Genomic DNA, 23,758 nt, shown 5'->3' with positions numbered 1-23,758 from the left:
AAGGGTTCTTTCTATCCCTTTTATGACTATTAACCTACTAACTTTGGTTATGAAATGGGGAATCAGCACTTAAACAGAAGATCCTGTCATGCTCTTTTGTCCCATTTATTATGCTCCCAGTTTTTTTCTATTGTAAAAGAGATTGATAAAAATCCTGTTATGTATCCAAACCCTTGGCTAGAAATATCTGTCCATCAGACATCCATTTGAACCACTTGGGATTGTTGCACGCTCTGTGGCCACCGAGGAGGTTGTTTTGGGGGAAATGAGTGCTTGCTGATGAGTTCACTGAGAGCTGACTTCCCTGGGACAGCCACAGGCTTTTTGTGAAGCAATACTGGACTGCTGAAGCGTTGGAACATCTTCCCTGCAGTCCACTCCCTTCAGTAGTCTCAAATCAGGATCAAATACCTCTAGACACGTTTGCAGGAGGAGTGCGTTCATGGTACCATGATACCACTGCAAGTGCAGTGGCAAAATGCTGGTGTGACCAAATCACCTTGCAAACACAGCAAGTTAGGTAAAACCCCTGTGGAAGTGGTCAGACTGCTCCTGGAGTGGCTTTTGTTAGCACAGCTCGGCGAGCTAGGCTCGCTCTGGATGATGTGAGGACAGATGGACCTAGCTATGCCAGCAGAAGCTCTTGTAGTCTAAGTTAAGGCTTAGGTGTGTTCTAGAGTGACCTGCTAGGGATTTCTCTTGCAAGCTTGTCAGGCTGGGGAGTTTGAATAGAAAGGAAAACCTATTCCGTTGTTCCATGTGAGAGATTTCCTTGGCTAACCTACTTGATCTGTGTTAGTGGATAGTTGTTGAAATGGATGCCTGAGAAGTTGGTATTTCTACCTTTCTCATTCAATGGTTTATTTTGATTCCCTGATTTTAGCCAGGTACATTGCACAGGAAGACTTTGTTCTTTGCTCCCTTGACAGAATTTCTGTAATTATGGTGCTGAATCTGTACTTGAAGCTTCTTTATCCTTTGACTTGTAACTGTGCATTTTAACCTTTTGCTCTGGTCAAAATAAACGAGCTGCCCAGCTATTCCCAGTAGCTTGGCATAGAAGATTACACCAGTGGCCTTGGCTGTATGCTCTCATAAGATCTACTCTTACCCTAGAGCTATCTCAAGTACTCCTGTGAAATGCCTGTCTACATTTCTCTCTCTCTCTCTCTTTTGTACTCCTGCATGAATGGATGCAAAGTTAAACCAGTTGCTTGGAAGGCAGACGTATGCTTCTTTTTACTAAAGTTCCCCGAATCACCCATTTTAAAGCACAGTGCTCTTGCTTTGTCCACAGACCCTCACAAACCCTTGGCTGCAAAATACTCATTTATTTAATTAAAGAAAAAGTCTAATCATTGTGACCAGTCCTAACCTCTCTTACTTTGACTCTGTAGGTGAGATTTGTGGATTTAAAATTCATGGGCAGAATGTTCCCTTTGAAGCAGTGGTAGTGGATAAATCCACTGGTGAGGGAATAATACGCTCTAAAGAAAAGCTTGACTGTGAGCTGCAGAAGGACTACACCTTCACCATCCAGGCTTATGATTGTGGAAAGGGACCAGATGGAGCCAATGCAAAAAAATCCCACAAGTAAGTCAGTCTGTGGTGGGCAGAGGGGAAGTTTGGTTTCAAGTAGTCTCTGGCTCATGGGGATTTGTGGTCTGTGTATTTAAATGTAAGCCAAGCGTTAATACTGGAAGACTTCTGTGCACTGGTGGTGGAAATGGCAGGGAAGTGGAAATGTAGTGGGTGTGCAGCCCTTTAGCTGTGCTGCAGATGATACTGCTTTGTCCTGGGCTGTCTCTGAGTCTGTGCTGGAAAGCAGCGTGGGGGCAGAAGCAGGAAAAGTGCTCGTGGAGCAGAAATCTGGCTGGAGCTGACCTCAAGAGTTTGCAGAGGATACTGGAGCTGGACTGGTACTCAGTTCCTAAGACCAAAGCAAAGCCTGCTTCAGGAGGCCAGCCTGTGTAAGACCTGACAAAATGGCAAAGGGCGCGCGCATGTCGCTGCCGTTTCCCGGCGCCTGCACCAAATGAAGCTCAAGATCAGTAGCATAAGGCTCATCTCTGCCCTGATTAAAGAATGAGAACAAAGCAGTCTCCAGCTTATCTTTGTCTGAAGAGAAAACCACAATATAAAACACTCTCTTGCAAATCTACTTGAGAATAACTCTTTAACACCCTGGTGTAAACATCTGCAGAGCACGTGGAAGGGTAGTAAAGTGAAGAAGGACATGCATAAGATGAGGAACAGCCTAGCAGCTCTCAGTGACAAAGACAACCTCTTTACTCTGCAAAGCTTCAAACAGGCAGCAGGAAGTTGTCTCCCTAGGGATTGCACTTATGGAAAAGAGATCTGCCCCATTTGATATTCAGTTTTACTTTTGAAGAAAGATTTCAAAGGGACAGAGGGCAGTAAATGTTTTGTTGGGCTGGCAGGAATCAGTCTTTGTTCAACTGGATAGAACTGTAGAATCTGGGCTTACTTACCTATTTTCCTGTGTTGGATAACTCAGATAGGAAGTTTCTTCTGATGGCCCTAGTAGAAATTATGGTTACCCAAATTCATAGCTAGGTAAGGAACCAGCACAGATCTGGCAGTGTGCTCTGCAGCTCTTCTGCACCCACAGCAGGATGAGGAGATTCCAAGACCTGCACCTACAAACCACTGTTAGCCACGGGCCAGGAAAATTTTATTGTGTGTTTGTTTGGCTTCTAGTCATCTTGGAGTTCAGCTTTTAAAGACAAGAATATAAAGTGTGTTTGGTAGAGAAGGCTCTTTTTTGTGGCGTTTGTGTAGCACATAGGCTAAAATAAATCCCTAAAGACTTTTTTTTGTAGCGTAAGCATCAGAAAACTTTTGCTTTTGTGGAAGGATTGTAGCAGTTGAATTCTTTATCAGTTTGCATTCCAGATGGTTTTTGTTATTCACCTTTCCTCCTTGGGTCATTGGCAGAAGCTGAATTGTTTTCCTATTCTGTATATGGCAGCAATCAGTGACAGGCATGAAAAGACCGAATTCAAGATCCAATTTGTTCAGGATTATCTAACCAGCTACTATATCATGTGTTAAAGTGCATCTTCCACTGCTGTGATTCTTCCCTTTCAATTGTCTGATCTCTCATTCCTACATGCAAGAAATAAGCAAGTTCACACTGACTTACAGCTCAGTACTTGATTAGCAAAAGAAAGCTAATCAAATGCACTTGACTGAGCTCTTGGTCTAAGACTGCTCTTAACTGTCAGTCACTCGCAATAAAAATTGGGTGTTTGTATCCAATAATCTGACAGCAGGAGAGAGCAAGGATTGTGCTGCTAGCAGTAAAAGCTTGCTTTGTCACAGCTGTATTTTGCTGTGTGTCTGCAAAATGGTGGCAACTTAATAGTTGCAGTAGAAGCATTTGTATTTTATTTGCAAATAAATAGCCATAGGAAGCATGAAGCTACATTGCCTTGTGCAGCAGCACGCGGGGAAAACATCCACTGCTTTCCTAGGGAGGGTAGAGTCACAGAATGGTTTAGGCTGGAAGGGACATCAAGGATCATTGAGTTCCAACCCCCTCCATAGGCAGAGACACCTCCCACTAGAACAGGTCACTCAGTGCCTCATCCAGGCTGGCCTGAAACACCTCCAGGGAGGGAGCAGCCACAGCCTCCCTGGGCAACCTGTGCCAGTGTCTCACCACCCTCACTGTAAAGAACTCTTCCCTAACATCTAGTTTGAATCTTCCCTCTTCCAATTTAAACCCCTTACCTCTTGTCCTGTCATTGCTAGACCTTGTCAATAGTCCCTCCCCAACCTTCCTGTAAGTCCCCTTCAGAGACTGGAAGGTCGTTATAAGGTCTCCTTGAAGCCTTCTCTTCTCCAGGCTGCAGAGCCCCAACTCTTGTAGCCTGTCCTCACAGCAGAGCTGCTGCAGCCCTCTGTGCATCCTCCTGGCCCTCCTCTGGACTGCCTCCAACAGTTCCATGTCCTCCTTGTTTTGGGGCTCCAGAACTGCACACAGGACTGCAGGTAGTTGAGATTGTTTTATTAGTCTTTGATCACTTCCTTGCAGGAGCTTAAATTCCAAAGGATAGCTTCATCTGTAAGAGAGGGAGCTGTTGTGGCAGGCTTCTTGCATGAGCTGGAGTTTTGCAGCAGATAGGATGCTGAGCTTTCCGTTTCCTCTGCAGAGCAACAGTCCATATCCAGGTGAACGACGTCAACGAGTATGCTCCTGTGTTCAAAGAGAAGTCCTACAAAGCAACTGCTGTGGAAGGGAAGAGGTATGACAACATCCTCAAGGTGGAAGCAGTGGATGCAGATTGTTCACCACAGTTCAGCCAGATCTGCAGTTATGAAATTGTAACTCCGGATGTACCTTTTGCTATTGACAAAGACGGTAAGGAGATGGTGTGAGGTGGAGTGGGAATTACTGTCTTTTGCCATCCTAAGAACAGCTCTTCAGACTGGGCAGGGTAAAACTCCAGTGCTCCTCTTTTAGCCCTTTCCTACCACAGATCATTAAGTGGCCACGTTCACTTCAGCAGCTTGAGTTGATGGTGGGGAGAAGTGAGATGGATTTCAATGCCAGTCCTGTGTGCTGTCCGCTGATGTCAGGAGCAGATGATCTGTTGCACCGTCTGTAGTTTCTTGTGGCATGCTTTGCAGAGTAAAGCAAATATGGAAGCTGTATTCTCTTTGAAACCAGCTCTTAGTAGGCCTCTTCTTTTGCCCTTGTAGTTTCCTTAGCTTTTGCTAATCAGCTCTCAAAAGTTGGGATTCCATGTGTGTGCTTTTCACTTTTGAGCTGCTTGTGTGTGGCTCTGGAGGTGATCATAGTTATTGAGTTCGAAATGTAGTGATTTGTTGAGGTTACTTCCTTTCCACTGTTCCTCTGTGGTCTCTTTAAAATCTGATTAAGCAAAGCAAAACATTTTTCAGTGGCCTTTAGTTGGAGTTTTTGGGGATCCACATTGCCAATGAACAGTTTTTATAGATGTGCAAATTAATAAAGCTGGAGAATCCTGCCACATGCCTAACAATTTGTGTGTCAGTTACCGGCTGTGAACAGTTTCATTTTGAGTAATACACTGCTGATCAAGTCTATACCTGCTGTTGTGTGTGTGCTCTCTCTGGTTTATGGCATTTTTAAGGAGCAGCACCTGATGTCTGGCATTCAGAAGTCAAATAGTGAAGGGCTAATTCACTTGCAGGTGTCTATTGGATCCTTGGTATCTGCATCAAGTATGTAGGTGGTACCTGAATGCATTTGATGCTGTCAGTGACTGAGAAATGAGCAGGTATTGACATCTGATTATTGCTTTTGTGTGTGTGTGTGTGTGTCAGGTTACATAAAAAACACAGAGAAGTTAAATTATGGCAAAGAGCATCAGTACAAACTGACAGTGACAGCCTATGACTGCGGGAAGAAGAGAGCTGCTGAGGATGTGCTGGTTAAAATTAGCGTTAAGCCGACATGCAAGCCTGGCTGGCAAGGTTAGTTTGCTCTCCTTCCTATCTGCCTTTGGCATTTGCCAGCACCTTCAGCACAATGTGAGAGGTTGATGATGTTTCTTTGGATACATACACAGGTTGGAGCAAAAGAATAGAATATGAGCCTGGTACTGGTTCCTTAGCTCTCTTCCCTGGCATGCGTTTGGAGACGTGCGATGAGCCCATAACCTCCATTGAAGCAACGGTTGAACTAGAGACCAGTCACATTGGGAAAGGCTGTGATAGAGACACCTACTCTGAGAAATCCATTCACAGACTCTGTGGTGAGAATGCTTTCCTTTAAAGTCATCTCCCTTGCTTATTACTTTATCTTTGACTGTTCTTTTAGGCCACAAGTCAACGAGTAGATAAGGACTTCATTTGTATGTAGTTTCCTCCAGCTTCTTTTTTAGCAAGCAATAAAAAGCATGAAATTAGCTGAAGGTGACTTCTAAAGTAATTCTCAAACGCAGTAAAGACTCTTTTTTTTCTTTAAATGCCTCTCCAGTAGCTTATATAGATGAATAATTTCCCTACAGGAGATTCAAGAGCTGAAACAATGAGAGATATATATATATGTGGAAGGGTATGGCCACTAAAACCTCGTGGTTTTTTGAGGCATGCTGGATGTGAGGGATCCAATTAAAGAACCACATGATCAACAAGTAGATGAGAAAGCCAGGAAAGTGTAGTTGAGATGAAATGGTTTACTTGGATCAGTTAAATGTGTACAGTGCTTAGCCAGGCAATAAAGGGCATCTTGGCACTTGTTTCTCTTCCAGTTATGGGTCCTGTGAAAAGTTTAGGTATCTTTGTGGCTGGTATGGAAGAGTTGGGATTACAGGGTTAATTATCACTACTGATTTATGTCTTCAGCTGAAGTTCAAGTGTGAATATGATGTAACCCTAGCAGAGACCTGGGCAATTTCTAAGCTGTTCCCTTATAAGGTCACTGTGACATCAATGATTTAGGTTTGAAGTGGGGGGAAAAAACCCAGCATGGCAAGTACCAGCTGGATATCGTTGTTCTTGACTAGGATATTCTTAGGCAGAAATCTGGGAGAGGATGCTTATGCAGCCCTCTTCAGCTGGATGGGTATTAGTCTTACAACTCTTAGTGTCGAGAGAAAGGCATTGTGTTCGTGGGGCTGAGGGTAAGTGGTTCCTGAGATAGAGGCAAAATGAGGTTCTGCAGGCGTAGGGATATTAGGCAGAACAATCTCTGTGAGATTAGTCATCTACCCAGAAGCTAAGTGTATGGGAGAGATTCTGATATTAGGTGTTCTATTATTAGTGCCACATCATTTAAAAGGAGAATTGCTTCCTGTCTGCTGGTGGTGATAATCTTAGAACTGTTTGGGTTGGAAAAGACCTTTGGGATCGAGGCCAACCATTAATCCTGGCACTGCTGAAAAATTACTGCTCAGAAAACCAGTTTGAAACCAATCTCTTTCATTTCTACCTTTTTTCATTTGATTGTTTTTATTGCAGGTGCTGCTGCTGGCACAGTTGAGCTGCTTCCCCCTCCAAGTAGTGTTGCTAACTGGACAATAGGACTTCCTACCGATAATGGTCATGACAGCGACCAAGTGTTTGAATTTAATGGCACACAAGCTGTGAAGATTCCAGATGGTGTTGTCACAGTCAATCTAAAAGAGCCCTTCATGATTTCAGTGTGGATGAGGCACGGGCCTGGAACCAAAGAGAAGGAGACAATTCTGTGCAATTCAGACAAGACAGGTGTGTCAGTACCTCAGGTGTAAGCAATGTCGTGGAGGGCGGCGGGGTCGTGTGGTGGTTTTTAGATGCTGTGGCAGCTCAGGTGAGAACTCTGCCTTAGGTTTTCCTTGGAAGGGAAATGGACTGTAAAAGTCTGTGCTTACCTATAGGCATGGCCTTAGATTATCTAGCTTCAGATGAGGCAGACTTGTTGTCCTAATTCTGTTTGAATTTACATTGTGCGTTCGTTTTTGTCATGGTAGATGATTTATTCTGGCAATCCAGTCTTGATTTTGCATCTCCAAAGACAGATTTATTCTTGATGCTGCCTAAAATCATGAGGCTCATATATCAGGTTTGGAGGACAGCATTTGCTACTACATCTTCTTTTTTTTTTTTCTAGGAGATTGTTTCACTTTTCCCCAGTGATAAAGTTTTTTTTTATCTCTCTGCATAATTTCAGTCTCTGTGAATGCTACAGACACAATCATTTAGAAGATACTATTAATAAGGAAATATGATAACCCTGTTTCCATAATTGCTTTCTAATGGGGCTAAAAGAATTCTTGTCTTTGCTAGTTGGCAGAGTGGATTTGTTCAGTGTATTAGGCAGATACTTTGGTTAACATACTGCAAGGTTTGCCAGAGGTGAGCACACTGAATGGATCTGAAATTTTGTTTGGAAGTCAGAAAGATTTAACAGTATTTGTAACATCCTAAAAGCATTCTTTGAACAGGAGGAAAGTGGTTCTGATTCAGAGCAAGGTACAGTCATTCTCTTTTCCCTACCTTCACCCGTTCCTGTTTATCAAAACCCAAAACCTTTGGCTTCACTGAAGTGAGTGAACTGGAGCAAAGAAAAAGAGGCAGCTTCAGATGGAGTTTTTTGCTGGTTTTTAGTACAGAGGAAACAAACTCCCCAGTCAAGCTTTCCTGTTTTAATTCCTTGGTTTGACCTAACCATGCAGGTTTTTGCTTTGCTACAGATCGTTTCTGGTAGCATAAATCTAATTTGCCTTTATTTCAGTGGTATGTTCTGCAGTATTAAAAGACTGGAATTAGGTTTGCTGGAGGGAGGCAATTTGGGCTGTATTGCACTGGAGCAGCACAGGGAGATTTAGTGCCTTGGGCTGAAGGATTGGCATCGGTTTGGTGTTTTTTTGTTCCCTGCTTTTTTGACTCAGCTGTGCCATGGAGCAGATGATGCAGACAACATTTCCTTACTCCTGCCTGTTTCTGGCATCTCACTTCTGTGTTTATTTCAAATGATTAATCCTTTAGAGCTACAACTGTATAGTTTTCTCTGAGGAAAGCCTGTCCACCTGCCGTCAGCTCTACCTGCTCCAAAACAGTAATTTCATGTGGTAGGAGCCCCTCATTTGTAGCAAAAAAAGCTCTTCTGTTTATAAATAGAGCTCTTACTCTTTTTCTCTTTCTGACAGGTTTATCTCTGAGTTTTCAGTCCTATACCTTGGTTTAGATGGAATTTGGCGATAGATCTGTCTGTTTACTGTGCAGTCTGTTACTCATGGCTTCTTCAACAGCCTTCACCCTAGTTAGCATTGCAGACCTTTCACGTTCCTCTTAGCGTGCCTGCTTTACTTCTATGTTAGTTTCTTCCTGTCAGTTACTTGGGGACATGTGTAGTGCAGCACAGGTGAATTTGCTGGAGTTCCTCAGGTTCCCAGAAAATGCTAATAATGGACATGCAACCTGCTTTGCAGATATGAACCGGCACCACTACACACTCTACGTGCACAACTGCCGCCTCGTTTTCCTCTTCCGCCAAGATCCTGCAGAGGGAAAAACATACAAACCTGCAGAGTTTCACTGGAAACTCAATCAGGTAAGTTTGGAAGGGCACTTGGTAAGGTGTTGGAATGCAGTGAAACTGCTGGAGTGGCTGCAGAGGAGGCCATCAAGATGAGCAGAGGGCTGGAGCACCTCTGCTACGAGGACGGACTCTGAGAACTGGGGTTGTTCAGCCTGGAGGAGAGAAGGCTCCAAGGAGACTTTAGAGCAGCCTTCCACTGCCTTAAGGGGGCGACAGGAGAGCTGGAGAGGGACTTCTTACAGGGGCTTGTAGTGATGGAACAAGAGGGAATGGATTGAAGCTTGAGGAGGGGAGATTTAGACTGGAGATTAGGAAGAAGTTCTTTACACTAAGGCTGATGAGACACTGGAACACATGGCCCAGAGGAGTCATGGATGCCCTCTCCCTGGAGGCATTCAAGGCCACGGTGATTGAGGAAGGCCTTGAGCAGCCTGGTCTAGCAGAAAGTGTCCCTGTCCATGGCAGGGGCTTGGAACTAGAAGGTCTTTAAGGTCCCTTCCAAGCCAAACCACTCTAGGGTTCTATGAAAACTATGGGAAACTAAACTCCCTGATAATAGTTATTAATTGGATACTTTTTTTAACTCCAGACTTCTGATGTCATGTTTTATAGAGCCCAACCAGACTGACTTGTGATCAGTTGCCAGAGATAGATTCAGCTAGACCTTTTCATCTTGAACATAAAATACTACTTGAGTGGCTTTATTTTAAGCCCTGTGAGATACTCAATAAATAAAGTGCAAGTTATTGTCCTGACAGGTAGGAAAATGTGGATTTATATGTCCAAATACAATATCAATCCTGTGGCTCTGATATCATTAATCTCCACTAAATCCCATATGTAGTAGTATGCATGAGAAAACAGAAGTATTCCAGTTTGTTTATAGTGTGAAAATCCTTCTGAGCCTCTGACATTTCAAACTGTTAATAGGATAAGAGAAAAATTTCCCTTCTTAATCCTTTTTTCCCACTAAAATAAAACTGGTGACTTTTTACACGTTGTGAGCAGTAGCTACAAATCAGCTTTCTTAATTAGATTTTGCTCCATGAAAATAGAGTTAATAGGCCTCTGAGGGATGCAGGTACTTTCTGCTTCCTATTTAGAGAGGAGTTGTCTGTATTCTTTCAGTCATGTATTCTTAATTGGTTTAGAGCTGAAAGTGGAGGCTCCGAGAACTAATCTTGATGTCAGTCCTACTTAGTTTTATCATTTCATTATGTTTATGATCATGAAGAATGAGACAGAAGGGACTAAATACTTTCCGTGCTTTTCAAGCCCTCTAGATCTGAGTGATAGAATTAATGCATCTGTGCATTAATAAAGGGTCTTTTAGCTGCTTTAGGTTGCAGTCACAGGTTTGTTTTGCAGTGAGGTACTTCCCAACGTGCCTGGCTAGATGCTGTTTTCTCTGTGGGGCAGCGTGTGCTGTTTTCATGGTGAAATGCCCACATACATCCTTATGGGAAGGTTGTTGCTTTCCAAAAGCTAATCAGCTTTCACTAGGAACAATTCTGTTTCAGAAGGTTTTTTTCCCCTATTCAAACCAGTCATGTTTTCCTCCAAATAATCCCTCTCAGCAAGCAGAGGTCCTTTGCCAAGTGGTGTTGTGTTACTGCAGCGTTTGGGAACGCGCTCGCGTGTGGATATCTGCACTGAAACCGAACCGTGCTGTTGTTAGCTACCACGGCAGTGAAAGGAAGGAAAATAGATGCAGCTTCCTGCACTGGCAGTAGAAGAAAAGAGGCTATTAATAAGTGTTTGACAGTCAGCTTGCTTTTCTCAGATGCATGCAAATATATCTGTGCGGGCTCCTAGGCTGGCTGCCTGCGTGTGAGGCTGCGCAGTGTGCCACACGCCAGCGAGCGACCGATGCAGAGCTGTTGAAACTCTCTTTTGCTCAGGTCTGTGACAAAGAGTGGCATCATTACGTCCTCAACGTCGAGTTTCCTGCAGTGACACTCTATGTAGATGGTGTTTCCTATGATCCTTTCCCAGTGACTGAAGATTACCCACTTCATCCTTCAAAGATAGAAACACAGCTAGTAGTTGGAGCGTGCTGGCAAGGTAACCACTGACCAACTGTTCCTCATGTTCATTAACTTTTGGGGGTTGGGCTTTTTTTAATGAAGTCTGTGTGCTTAGCCTAGAATCACACAGCAGATTTTCTAGTGCTTGGAAGATAACTTGTTTTGTCTCCTGCAGATGCTTTTTGCTCCTAGCCAGTGTCACATATTTCCTCTTTTAGTCAGTTTTTTCCATATTTTTGTGGTGCTTGTTTGTCCCAGGTGCCTGTGGAACATAAAAGGTACTTGCCAAGTGAATTTTGTGGTTACCATGGGAATGTAGCTAGCTTATTTTTAATAGCAGTTATAAGAGAAGGTCATAGCCTTCAGATTACTAAGCAGAACACTTAATTTCCAGCAGGTTAAAAAAGCCTATTGTAGGGTAAGTGTTCTCATAAATGGAAGCAGGACCAGCAGACAGTTCAGCAAGGTGCCACAGTGATGCTGCCACCACTGCTGCTTGTAAAAATAAACACAGAAAGCACCTGCTGTATTGTATGCAGACTGTGTCTTAAACCCTGCTATTCTACAAGCTGTGAAATGCTGATTCCTCTGCTTTAACGCTCGGGAAACTGACTCTGCAAAGCCTGAGGAGCAGAAGAATGCATCTGACCACGGAGGCTGGTTACCAGAGCTCTTTGTGACAAGGCTCTTGCTTCACGGTCCTGAACGGAAATGTTTGCTTGCTGATCAAGTTAGAGCATAGCTGGGGTAAAGCTCATCTTTTTGCCTAGAGATGAAGCAGTGTTGGATCGTTCCTGTGTGGCTCTAGTTCAAAGCATGGACCATAGCTGCAGTCTGCAATAATGCATAGGAGCAACTCGTGAGTGAATGACAAATGGGAAGCTGGGAGACATGTTCATCAGATTAGGTCTTCTGTCTTATACTGTCTCCTTCCTCTTTGAGTTTTAAGGGTTTGAAGTGTGAAGGGAGGTTAAATTATCTAAGTACTCTCTAAATCAAATTAACTCTTCTGTGGCAAGTCCACTGTCTTTCAGTATTAATTCAGTTTCAGTGCTAAGCTCATTCTGTTGGCCTTCCCTTTGAGTCAGTTAATTATTTTCTTCATAATTCATCTTGTTCTGTTTGTGACTTTCCAACTATCCCTTCTAGCTCAAAGGGAAGCTATAGTGGCTGGGTTTCTTCAAGAAACTGGAGCTTGGAAACTGTTTCAGCTAAGTGTATGAATTGTGATGGCTTCCATATATGTTCTGCATCCTAACTGAAGCATATATGTTTAGTTTAAGAAGTCCTCTGCTTTTATATTGGCACCATTGTATGATTCTTTAATTTCTTCCCATAAGACTTTTCTTTTGAATAACAGACTGAAGTAGGAGCATTTCAGGAGTCTGGAGTAGAAGAACTTGAGGCACTGCCTTCTAAGTGCTGCCACCAAAAGCCTGATTGTTAGGAGATTAAAACACAGGGGGATGAGTGTCTGCCAAAGGAGTGACGGTAGTGCAAAAAGCCACCCTTCTCTTTGTGTTACCAAGGTTCTGGAGTAAATCCAGGCTGCTCAAAGTTACATATGCAGCTCACCTCGAAGGAGAGAGAGGTTTTTATGCTTTGGAAGAAGTTCTTTTGAAAGATTAAAAGCTGGCTTCCATTTTTGGAGCTTCCCCACCGGGACGCCTGCACCTGATAAACTGACAGCTTAATACCTCTGATACTAGTACCAAACAAAATCTATGTCAGTAATGGCTCCTTTTGATCAGCATTTAATGCCTTTGGGTGATTTGCTGATACAGGCTGGATCTCACCTTAATTTCTCCTTTAGCAGTTGAGAGAAGGGAAAAAATCAATTGAGCCAGTGGCTGAGCTGTATCTTGTTGCTAACAGCGGCTGGGGCGAGGTGAGGGGTCTGTGGTTAACGTCTTCCACTGCAGCTTGTGTGCCAGGCTCCTCAGGTTGTGTCCTCGTGGATGTCGTGCTCTCCTGCCGAGGCAGGAATGCTTCTTCCCTGCATTGCAGCTGTTAGTGTTCAGAGGTCTCCTCATCCTTGAGAAGCTGGGTCAAGTGTAAGCAGCCGTTCTGGGGGCAGTGCTGCTGTGTATTTTCTGCGATAAGGAAGTTTGCCAAATTGTAACTACTTGCCCTTTTCCCTCTTGTCCTGTTCTTTTGTCTTGCTTTTCCACAGACTATACAGGAAGTGAAAATGACAATGAAACTCTGCCTGAGACCTCTGCAGGTTGCTGGAGTTTTTTCCCTACCGTTTTATTTCATTTTTAAGCCAAGACATTGCTTCATCTCACACACAGCATGAAATGCAGGCATTGCATTCGGGCCATTGACCTTCACATAATCCTCTCCTAGGCTTGTTTCTTCATTGTGCTTTTATTTCCAGAGCTTCATCAGCTGATTTTATTTTGTCTGTCTTTCTTTTGGAGGGTTTGTTGGTTTTGTTTGGTTGCACCCAAATGCACATCCACATACAAATTGGCAGCCGTGGTGAATCCAGTGAGGAGCAGTGTAAAGCTGCTGATGTCAAGTATCAGCTATGATTTCTTTCATCCTAAATGCACCTCACTGTCTATAAATCCACCTATGTGTGTATTTATGTGTGGAGGTGTGTGTGTTTCTTACAATGATTCAGTTGGCTGGGAGAGACCTCTGCTCCCCACTTTGAGGCAAGACTAATTTGATACTTAGATGAGTTGCTTTTGTACAAGTCAAAGGCAGACCTGTAGGTACTCATTTGGTCAGAACAGTTATGTCAGGTCTTACCAACAATGAATGGGCACAGCAGCTTTGCCTAACAGGCCCTCCAGGTTGGCTACCCCATCTTATTTCAGTAGGAATTCTAGTGATAGTGGATTTTGTGTCTTGAGCTGGGACACTTAAAAGTGTGTCCAGGGTACGTCTCAAAATGAGTTACCTGAGTTTAAACTACTTGCTTGAGTCCATAGAGAGAAGGCAGCACTGTCAGAGGGAGCAATGACTCTGACACCTCTTTCAGAATGAGCTGAACGACTTTGTGAAGTTTCTTTCCATCCTTTGAGAGTGAGGGGAGCCTGTCAGGATGGGGTCAGATGTAGACAACCGAGAGGAAGGATTCTGTTGTCTTCTATCCTGGACAGCATTGCCTGTTTGGCTGAGAACCAGCTAGTAGGAGGGTTCAGATTTCAGAGTTCATCTCATTGCTTCTGTCTCACCTCTGAGGACACCACCTCGCTGCATGGGCAGCTTCTCTGGGACGTTTGCTGTGGAGATGTTGGCCTTGGTTGTGCAGTTCAAGATGGCTACAGCTGTTTTGAAGGCCATATGCATGGTGAACTGTTGAATTCTTTCTTTATGCTTGAACATAATCACAAGGTTAACACCCAGAATGGATAAAAACTAACCTGCATGTATGTAATACTTTGGTGCCAGAGGCATATTTGTTGTTTTGTACAGAAGAAAGGGGAGGGGGGGAAGAACAAAAACCATGAAGATTGTTCCTTTTCCCCCTTATGAAGGTGGTGAACTCCACATGGCTCAGTTCTTCCGAGGCAATCTGGCAGGTTTGATGATTCGTTCTGGCAAGCTGGAAAACAAGAAGGTGATTGATTGCCTGTACACTTGTAAAGAGGGCCTGGATCTGCAGATGGCTGACGGCGCTGGCAAGGGCGTGAAGGTAAAGGTGACTCGCGGGGGGTGTGGGCACTGCTTTGCTGGTAATGGTTACTAGGTTTGCTGGCCAAGTTCTGGTGTCCCACCTGCTGGAAAGGGTGCAGCAAAGGGCTGCAGAGGTGATCAGGAGACAGGAACATCTCTCTGATGAGGAAACACTGAGAACTGGGTTGTCCTAGCCTGCAAAAGAGAAGACAGAGGCAGGATCTCATCCGTGCTTATAAAGCACTTAAAGAGTGGAGGTCAGGGGATGGGGCCAGGCTTTCTTTAGTGGTGACAGGACAAGGAATAATGGGCTCAAACATGAGTATGGGAAGTTCCATCTGAGCAGGAGGAGGAGTAGCTTTATGTTGAGGGTGTTGGGGCATTGGAACAGGCTGCCCAGAGATGTGGTGAATTCTCCATCTCTAGAGTCACTCGAAGCCCATCTGGAAGCTGTCCTGTGCACCCTGCTCTGGGTGACCCTGCTTTGGCAGGGGCTTGGGCTCGATGATCTGCAGAGGTCCTTTCCAGCCTCTAGCATTCTGTGAAGTTTCCCAAGCTGAGTGGCAGTCAGTAGGGACGTTAGACTTTGTGCTGCAGAACCACTGCAGAGTGGCTTTCCTGCTTTGGGTACAGCTGTAACTATCCCAGCATTTACCGGGCCCAGCAGTGCCGAACTCCCAGCTTCCATTACCAGCTCATGCTACTGCTTGAGTGTCCTCTCACTCCCTTCTCCTGTTTCAGATCCACATGAATCCAAGTCAGTCGACGCTGAGCATCGAGGGGGATGACATTGACAGAGTTGACAAGGCCATGCAGCACATTTCCTACCTGAATTCCCGACAGTTCCCAACGCCTGGCATCCGGAGGCTTAAAATCACCACCGATGTCAAGTAAGTGCATGTGCTGCAACAGGGCACCCCTGTGCAGGCACACTGGAGCCTGCAGTGGTTCCTGCATCTCAGCTGTGGCATGGGAGTCTTGCTGTATGTAGCCATCACCCATTTGAGTGCAGTGATTGTCATCTGCATCAGCACTCTGATTTCCTCCCCAGGGTTTGGTGAGCAGTGTGTAATAAAGGCAGAACCCACAGCAGGGCTGTGCTGTCACAGCCTTCTTTAAAGGTGCTGTCTGTGCCTGTCAGTCATGGCATAGAAAATGGGGCCAAATGTTAACTGTAAGTTAAAATTAATTGTGAGAGTGCTCCCTTGGTGAGGAGTTTTTACTTTCCCAGGCAATTGATGACTTTATCTAAGGCTCTTGGGTCCGAGACAGAGCCTTTTAAACATTTATAAAGCAATTACTCTGCATAATTGTGCCTCCCTCTCAAATAGCCTCCTTGACTGTGCCACACTGCTTCTATGTGTCTCACAGATGTTTCAATGAAGATGCCTGTGTCTCCATCCCTTCTGTGGAGGGATATGTCATGGTCCTGCAGCCAGAGGAGCCTAAGATCAGCCTTAGTGGCATCAACCACTTTGCCCGCTCTGCTTCAGAGTTTGAGAGCTCCGAGGGAGTTGCCCTCTTCCCTGAGCTGCACATCATAAGCACCATTACACGGGAGGTGGAGCCCGAGGGGGATGGAGATGAAGATCCTACAGGTAACAGCTCTTCTGCTTGGAACTGTTGCCTGCCTTCTCCTCCTTCAGTGATGGTGCTGGAGATCTTCCCCTTGCAGCGAGATGTGCATTTCTCTTTTGATGGAGAATGTAGTAGGGGAAGAGAAAGGTGTGGATGCTCTGCCAACAGGAATGTGCCTGGAAAGGGCAGCAGGCCCAGGCTGTCACCTTCCTGTAACTATTCCTTGTCTGTTGCTGGAGGTTTTGGCTTTCTTCTTGTTTGCTTTTAATGCTTAGGAATAGTTGCTCTGTTTACTTTGGGCTTAGGTCTTTACATCTGTTCTAGGAGAAGAGATGAGTTTGCATGTGACATTTTGTAGCTCCTGGGCTGTTGTCTGCTTGACCACTTTGGCTTTTTCTCTGCTTTTTAGTGCAAGAGTCTTTGGTATCTGAAGAGATCATGCACAACCTGGATACCTGTGAGGTGACTGTGCTAGGAGAGGAGCTGAACCAGGAACAGGAAAGCCTGGAGATTGACATGACACGGTTGCAGCAGAAAGGCATTGAGATGAGTAGTTCCAACCTGGGCATGATAATCACAGGTAGGGGTTATGACTTGTGGTCTTTTGTAGGTCTGAAAGGTCTGAAGAGAGTGACAGTGGGAAGAGTGCTGGAGAGGTGGTGTATTTCAGATGCTGTGGGTTTGACTGGAGTTTCAAGGTCAGAGTTGTAACAGCTGCTTTGTGGAAAGCTGTGATTGTAGAAAACACATCATTCTAGAACCTTCTTTCTGTTATCTCATGTCCCAAGTGGCAGGTGAATGCAAAAGTACCTCTGGGCTGTGGAAATGAGGTACACTTTGCCCCAGGGAAGGCCTGTCCCTTGCACAGAGAACCAGTGCCTGGGAGCATGCAGTGTTCCTTACTGCTTGGGTGTATTTGAAAGCCAAGCTCCTTGTGAGGCTCACAGCCTGTAGCATTTTGATCCAGAATCAATCCACTGGCTGTGAAGCCACAAAGGGGGGTGGGTGTCTGTCTGTGGTCTTACCTTTTCCCTGCTAACAGCACAGGAAGTTCCACCTCAACAAGAGGAAGAACTTCTTTCCTGTAAGGGTTACGGAGTGCTGGAACAGGCTGCCCAGAGAGGTTGTGGAGTCTCCTCTGGAGACGTCCAAGCCCTATCTGGTTGTGTTCCTGTGCGACCTGCGCTAGACTCTGGTCCTGCTCTGGCAGAAGAGCTGGACTCGATGATCTCTGGAGGTCCCTTCCAAGCCCTGACATCCCGTGAGCCTGTGAACAGAAAATGTGTCAGCCAAGAAAAGGTGGTGACAAAAGGCAGTGACACCTGCTGCATGTATGATGGCGCTGCAGGAGTCTGTGGCAAAGTAATGGCTGCATCTGTGTCTTTCTCTGCCCAGGGGTCGACACCATGGCTAGTTACGAGGAGGTTCTGCATTTGATACACTACAGGAACTGGCACACAGTTGCTCTCTTCGACAGGAAGTTCAAACTGGTCTGTTCTGAGCTGAATGGACGCTATGTCAGCAATGAGTTCAAAGTGGAGGTGAGCAAGCTGATACCTGATCGCTCTGAAAGGCTTTAGAGCACAGCCAGCTAGGAGGGTGGAAGTTGCTGCCCCAGCTGATAGATAAAAATCTGTATCCATGATTGATCAATTGTCCTGTGAATGAATATTAAACGTGTGCATTTCAGGCTGTGTGTTATATGTAAATGGGGTCTCAGTCTGACACCTCAGCTTTAAATAAGGTGAAACTGTTGTGCTCTTGAAGAAGTAGGATGGCCAATGGAAGTGTGCAGGTGAAAAGGCTGAGCTGGAAAGGCAGTGTTTTAATTTGGTAAGAAGCTATCAGAGTGAGAGTAGTGCTACCAGAACTACTCCTGAGTGGCCTTCAGGATTCTGCAGATGAACTTGCTGGATCCTTTACTCTTGCTGCTGTGATGCTCAAGGCTTATGTAAGAGCACAGGCAGGCTAAAACTGCATTTCCTCTGCAGTACAGTACAGGCTAATTATTACTTAGGATGCTCATATGGAAGAAGCATAAAGGGCACAAAAAAATTCCATGTGCTGGGATGTCAAGTTACTGAGTGGAGCTGACACATGTCACTGAATCTTTCAGCTTTGAGCTTGGACTTGTAGATCTTAAAGCTGGCCAAGGGGGTGACAGTGAGGTGAATTGTATTCCCCACTAATTGGGTGGTGGTGGTGGGCTGAGCACCCTCCTCTATTGCAGAATTGAAAGGTTTGCATTAAGCAATGTGGGTTTGTTTCCTGAGGAAATTCTGTGAGCTGGAGTTGGGAACTCAGCAAGCTGCTGAGATGCAAATGCTTTCCTTGCTCTGCACTCAATGTGTTCTCTTCCTGTTGTGCAGCTGGTCAGGTACCCATATCACAGTGTTCCACCACAGGAGGGCTATATTTAGCTCTGCTTTTTTGGCAAGGAAGCATGAACTACACCGTGCAAAGGATGAGGTCTGCTTGCCCCCCAAATCCAGCCTCCCTGAGCCTGGGGCAGACTTGAAAGAGCAGACTTTTTCTTAACCCTTTGACTGTAATGTGGATTTTCCCCTTTGCTGTTAGCTGGACAGCAGAGTAAGAAAAGATGGGAAGGAAGTGTGAGTAGTGTGTGCCATGTCTCTGTAGATGGTGTTGCTTCATGATTAAAATGGCTGGCTAGCAAAGGTGGTGCTAAAGTGGCTTTGTCTGGTTTCTCTCAAATTCTGGTGTTTGTACCCAGCCTTGCCAGACTAAAACTGTCAAATTGAAGGCTTCATGGCAAGGAATTGTGCCTGTGAGCTGCTGATCAGGATGATTGTCCCTGACACAAGCCATTGCTGTGCTGAGGCAGGGTTGGATGCCTGCTCTAGGAAATAGAGTGGGGGCTTAATTCTGTTTTGTCTTTTCCTGTCTCTTCAGAGGTGAAGTGTTGCATTTCTGGAGTTGAATGTTTTCTTGTTGCTCCTAGGTGAATGTGATCCACACAGCTAACCCAGTGGAACATGCTAACCACATAGCTGCACAACCACAGTTCGTTCATCCAGTGCACCACACCTTTGTGGATCTCTCTGGTCACAACTTGGCTAACCCTCATCCATTTTCAGGTAGGAGTTCCCAGTCGCTGAAGTTCAGCTGCTCTTCGGGGTGTTAAAATGTCACAGAGGCTTGCTTGCTGCAGAGAGCTTTTCCCAGATTTGAAGCAGCACATTGAGCTAATAATCTGAGTTGGGCTACTCAGTCTTGTTTTGCTGTTGCCCAGGCAGGAGGAGTGGATTTACTGGAGACCTAGGAAATGCCTCTTACTGCCAGGAGAGCTCCCTGTTGATCTGTGCACATTGGAAACTGGGAGGTGTGCTAGTCCTGAGGGGACTGGGAGACCCAGATAAAGGACTGTGAGGAACTGGGACAGTATTTCTTGGCAGGAGGAAAGAACTGCAGCATTATTCCCCTGATGAGTTATCTGTCCTTTCTCTTTTAATTATATTAATTTGGCATGGGTGTAGGATGTGGGAGGAAGAAAAATAGGCTGTTTAGAGAGGAGTCAGTGTGTGTGGTGGAATCTGTTTTCCACGTGTTCCCAGTCCTTCAGACTGATGTAATTAAACTTAAGGAAGTGAGTTTCAGTTCCTGACTCCAACTGATTTTTTTTGAGGTGGCCTTAGAGAAGCAGCCTCTGTGTAGCTACAATACAGTGTTTATGCCACACCATTTTCCTCCTGCAGGTTATGGGAACAGAGGAGCACTTATTAGCATTGTGTTTCTTTTCTTGTTGCAGTTGTTCCAAGCACAGCCACTGTTGTGATTGTGGTTTGTGTCAGCTTCCTGGTTTTTATGATTATCCTGGGAGTGTTCCGGATCCGAGCCGCACATCAGCGAACGATGCGCGACCAGGACACTGGGAAGGAGAATGAGATGGACTGGGATGACTCTGCTTTGACCATCACTGTGAACCCCATGGAGGTAAAGCTGCCATGCCAGCACTTAGCAGAAAAATGCCCTTTTCCAGCTGGAATGGGTGTGATTGTACATGGAGATGCCCTTTTCCATCTGGAATGGGTGTGATTGTACATGGAGATGCCCTTTTCCAGCTGGAGTGGGTGTGATTGTACATGGAGATGCCTTTTTCCAGCTGGAATGGGTGTGATTGTACATGGAGATGCCCTTTTCCAGCTGGAGTGGGTGTGACTGCACACGGAGAGCAGTGGAGCAAACCCAGCTCCTGAACAGAGCAGGGAGGTTGACTCTGCATTTCCAACAGTCGTGCCCAAGTGACCAATGCTGAGAGTTGAGGTCTTGCCTGGGTTACAGCTTCATGATACCTAATTGGCCTTTCCAGGGCAGTGTCCAGGGCTGGTGTTTATCATGCTGCTCACTGCCTATTTTCCCCAAGTAGAAAGGATTTACTGTCAAAACAAGAGTGTTTGTGATGTTTCCATCTCCGTTTGTAGAGAATGGGGAACAAGATGTGCAACCTCACTGCTCTCTGTGTGACCCTCCTGACACAGTCTGTTCCAGCAGGGTTTGAAGTGCTGGGCGAGACTTCAGCATGAGTTTGTTTGGAGTGACAGGACTGCTAGGAGGGTTACAAAGCTATTTAGAGAGCTCTGCTTTCTTTTTCTTTTCTGGTTGTCCAATTACTGCTGAACCTCTAAAACCAGTGAGCAGGCTGCGGTAGCTCTTTCCCAGTCTAGTGCCTCAGCAATTCAAAAGCTTAGACAGAATTTGGCCAGGATGATACCAACAGGCAATTTCTGTCTTGACAGACTTATGAGGATCAACACAGCAGTGAAGAGGAAGAGGAGGAAGAGGAAGAAGAAAGTGAAGATGGGGAAGAAGATGACATCACTAGTGCAGAGTCTGAAAGCAGCGAGGAGGAAGAGGGAGAGCAGGAGGAGGACCAACAGAATGTGAATAGACAGCAACAGCTGGAATGGGATGACTCTACCCTCAGTTACTGATTCTAGCTGTCCCCTCTGTCTGTTTCTGCTCTAGAAGACTCCAGTGTAACTCACTCCATTGCTACCAAGGATTCATGGTGTTTCAGAAGAAAACAAAAGTCATTCTGGCCAGTAGATCCCACCCCCTCACCTCCCGTGTCTGTGTTCTGTCAGCTGCTCCCCGGTGCTGTTCCTAGAGTTGTAGTTAGCCTTTTCCTTCAGCCATGCCTCAGTGACTGGATTTTTTTTAGGCTCTGTGAGGAACCACCTTGCACTTTCTCTTTTGGTTTTGTTCTTCATCTCATCTCAGCTAAGTGACTCTACAGCTCTGTAGCCATTGCACATCAAGTTCTGAACTGTCTGCTTTGGGTCTCTTTTCCCCCTTTGCTCAGTGAAAGCAAACTTGGCTTTGTTCCTTTCTTCTCTTTCTTAAAAGCTGCAGAGATGGCTCTTTGGCAAAGGGTGAAGCTGCTCAGTTCAGCCTCTTCAGGGCTTCGAAGTTTTCTTCTCTTTTTCTATTTTTTCCCCCAAATTAGTGCATGTGTAAAGTGGCAGAATGAGGTTAATACGTAGGAGATTAACAGACTTTTTAATCTTTTGTAAATATGTGGGAATTCTGTAATTATGTCATTTGTGGTAGTGAAAAACAGGGATTGGGGGGGGTAAAACATGCTAAAGTGACAAAAACCACACAAAAAGAAGTAATCATGCAGCATGAAATGTTACCAGTCTCATACTACTGCAGCAGGAGCACGGGCACAGCTCTCTAGTGTAGATGTTTCAGTGTCAGGGGCCTTGGTGCCATGGTCCCTCGTGCCCCGCTCTGGTTTTAATGTTTCTTTTCTTTAACCTCCTTTTCTTTCAGTTCTTGGTGGAGGGAAGGGACAAGCTTGTGAGAAATGGTAAACGCTTTACCCCTGCAGAGGTTCAGCTGCCCTGTGCAATACACTTGTTTGTATTTTCTTTGGTTTTCCTTTTCTGGGTTGTTCTGTTTTTCTTTCCCCTCCAATTAAGTCTTGCATTAAGGGCTTTTAAGTTATTGGGGGAGAAGAAAACCCCACTGCCTGGGTGGTGGGCAAAGCAGTGGCTGTTGCTGTGGGGTGTTGCCACAGCTCCTATTCATTCCAGAGAGGCTGCCTGTAGTACAGTGATGGTCTGTTCACACTGCTGCCAGGGTGGATTGTTTGTCTAGTTGGTAGCTGAAGCTGGAGAGCCTGGCACCTGTGTACCTGGGCACCTTGGCTACCAGTCCCCATAGAGCAGTCTTTTGGGGTTGGATTCTTTTTTTTATTGCTGTTTAATTTTTATGCTTTGGTAGTGGGAGGGTTTGGGGCATAGCTGGTACCATTCCTGTTACACTCCTGCTCCTTCCCTGTAGCCCCTTGTACAGTAACTTGGACTGTTGGTGTATTAAGCCTTTGTTTACACTTAGTAATTGTGTTTCCTGCTGGTGAGAAGCTAGAGCATCAAGTATCCAACCAGCCAACCTTGGGAATCATCTTCACGTTATTCCAGGTCCAGAGGGGTTTGGTTGTTGCTGATCACAGCTCTGACTTGGACTTGCAAAGGACTTTGCTAAGAAATAGCTGAAAGGTACGAGAAGGAAGTGATGCCCCCACGGTGGAGAGCGCTAAGTTTCTGTCGGCTCTTCTCTGCCACTTCCTTTGGGCTACGCAGAGCTGTGCGTAGTGAGTGTCTGCTTCCTTGAGCTGTACCTTTGGAGATGCGCTAAAGAGTAACTCGTTTTGCTTGTAACAGGAGACTAGGACTCCACTGCCTCCTCAGCACGGTAAGCAAGCTCCAGTTTTCACTCTTGTCTGTAGTCTGCCTTTGTTCCAGGTGCACAGCCCCCATCTCCCAGCAGGCTGGTTAGGGTACACGTGCTAGAGGAGCAGCAAGCCGAGGGGTGGGCACGAAGGGAGGGAACACAAAGAGAGGAGAGGTGAGGAGGCCCCCAACTGTTCTCTAGTTTTGCTTTCCAGAGCAGACCTGTGCTCACCTGGTGCTGTGTGAAATGGGGCCCAGGGTGGGTTCGATCCGGGGCGACGCCTGCCTGTGGAGTGCCTTTCCCAAGGGGAGCTGGAGCTGGCAGCAGGGAGGGGAAGCACAGAAGCAGCTTCACTGCTCCGGGGTGGCTTTTTTATTTCAACTTTTAGATTTCTAAAAACAGGGAAATGGTTTTGACTACTTCTGTGGTAATAGAACTGCTAGTTTTAAGTAAACTGGGAAACTTTTAACTTATGTCTGACAGTTGTCCTGTGTTAATGTGTAGAAGACTTAATCCTTCCATATACTGTTGCTGTAGCTGCTGTATTTTAGACCAAAACTGATCATGACTTAATGGTAATGCTGAAAGGTTGTAAGAGTCCTGATGCAGTTTGTAGCCACTGTGGGTATAACTTTTCAGATGTGTATATTGGTAACAGGTCAGTTTGGAAAGTCTATAAGCTACAATAAATTTCTGGTTCTGAAGGTGGTTTGCAGTTATTTCTTACGGAGCTGAATCAAGGTAAATGTCCTGTGTGTTCACTTGCCTCTGCTGGGGGGCAGGGAGGGGC

General features: G+C 45.4%; 1 protein-coding gene across 4 annotated transcripts in view; it reads left to right on the top strand.

Moving 5' to 3' along the window:
- CLSTN1 (calsyntenin 1) overlaps positions 1-23,672 on the top strand; it is a 41,642-nt gene extending 17,970 nt beyond the window's left edge. For 2 of the 4 annotated variants that reach the window (XM_064172273.1, XM_064172270.1), the window contains 16 exons: positions 1,398-1,593; positions 4,179-4,387; positions 5,335-5,484; positions 5,580-5,765; positions 6,973-7,221; positions 8,925-9,046; positions 10,936-11,098; positions 13,235-13,285; positions 14,553-14,710; positions 15,433-15,581; positions 16,063-16,289; positions 16,679-16,849; positions 17,665-17,810; positions 19,232-19,367; positions 20,039-20,223; positions 21,027-23,672. In XM_064172273.1, the coding sequence (XP_064028343.1) occupies positions 1,398-1,593; positions 4,179-4,387; positions 5,335-5,484; positions 5,580-5,765; positions 6,973-7,221; positions 8,925-9,046; positions 10,936-11,098; positions 13,235-13,285; positions 14,553-14,710; positions 15,433-15,581; positions 16,063-16,289; positions 16,679-16,849; positions 17,665-17,810; positions 19,232-19,367; positions 20,039-20,223; positions 21,027-21,221 (2,693 nt within the window). In that variant the 3' untranslated portion in view covers positions 21,222-23,672. The remainder of the gene's footprint in view (positions 1-1,397; positions 1,594-4,178; positions 4,388-5,334; positions 5,485-5,579; positions 5,766-6,972; positions 7,222-8,924; positions 9,047-10,935; positions 11,099-13,234; positions 13,286-14,552; positions 14,711-15,432; positions 15,582-16,062; positions 16,290-16,678; positions 16,850-17,664; positions 17,811-19,231; positions 19,368-20,038; positions 20,224-21,026) is intronic. The other 2 variants (XM_064172271.1, XM_064172272.1) reach the window with 1 other exon arrangement.
- Positions 23,673-23,758: the final 86 nt, after the last annotated feature.

The sequence above is a fragment of the Pogoniulus pusillus genome, chromosome 36 (assembly GCF_015220805.1).
Source record: "Pogoniulus pusillus isolate bPogPus1 chromosome 36, bPogPus1.pri, whole genome shotgun sequence".
NCBI lineage: Eukaryota > Metazoa > Chordata > Aves > Piciformes > Lybiidae > Pogoniulus > Pogoniulus pusillus.
This window is presented reverse-complemented; position numbering and strand designations above follow the sequence as displayed.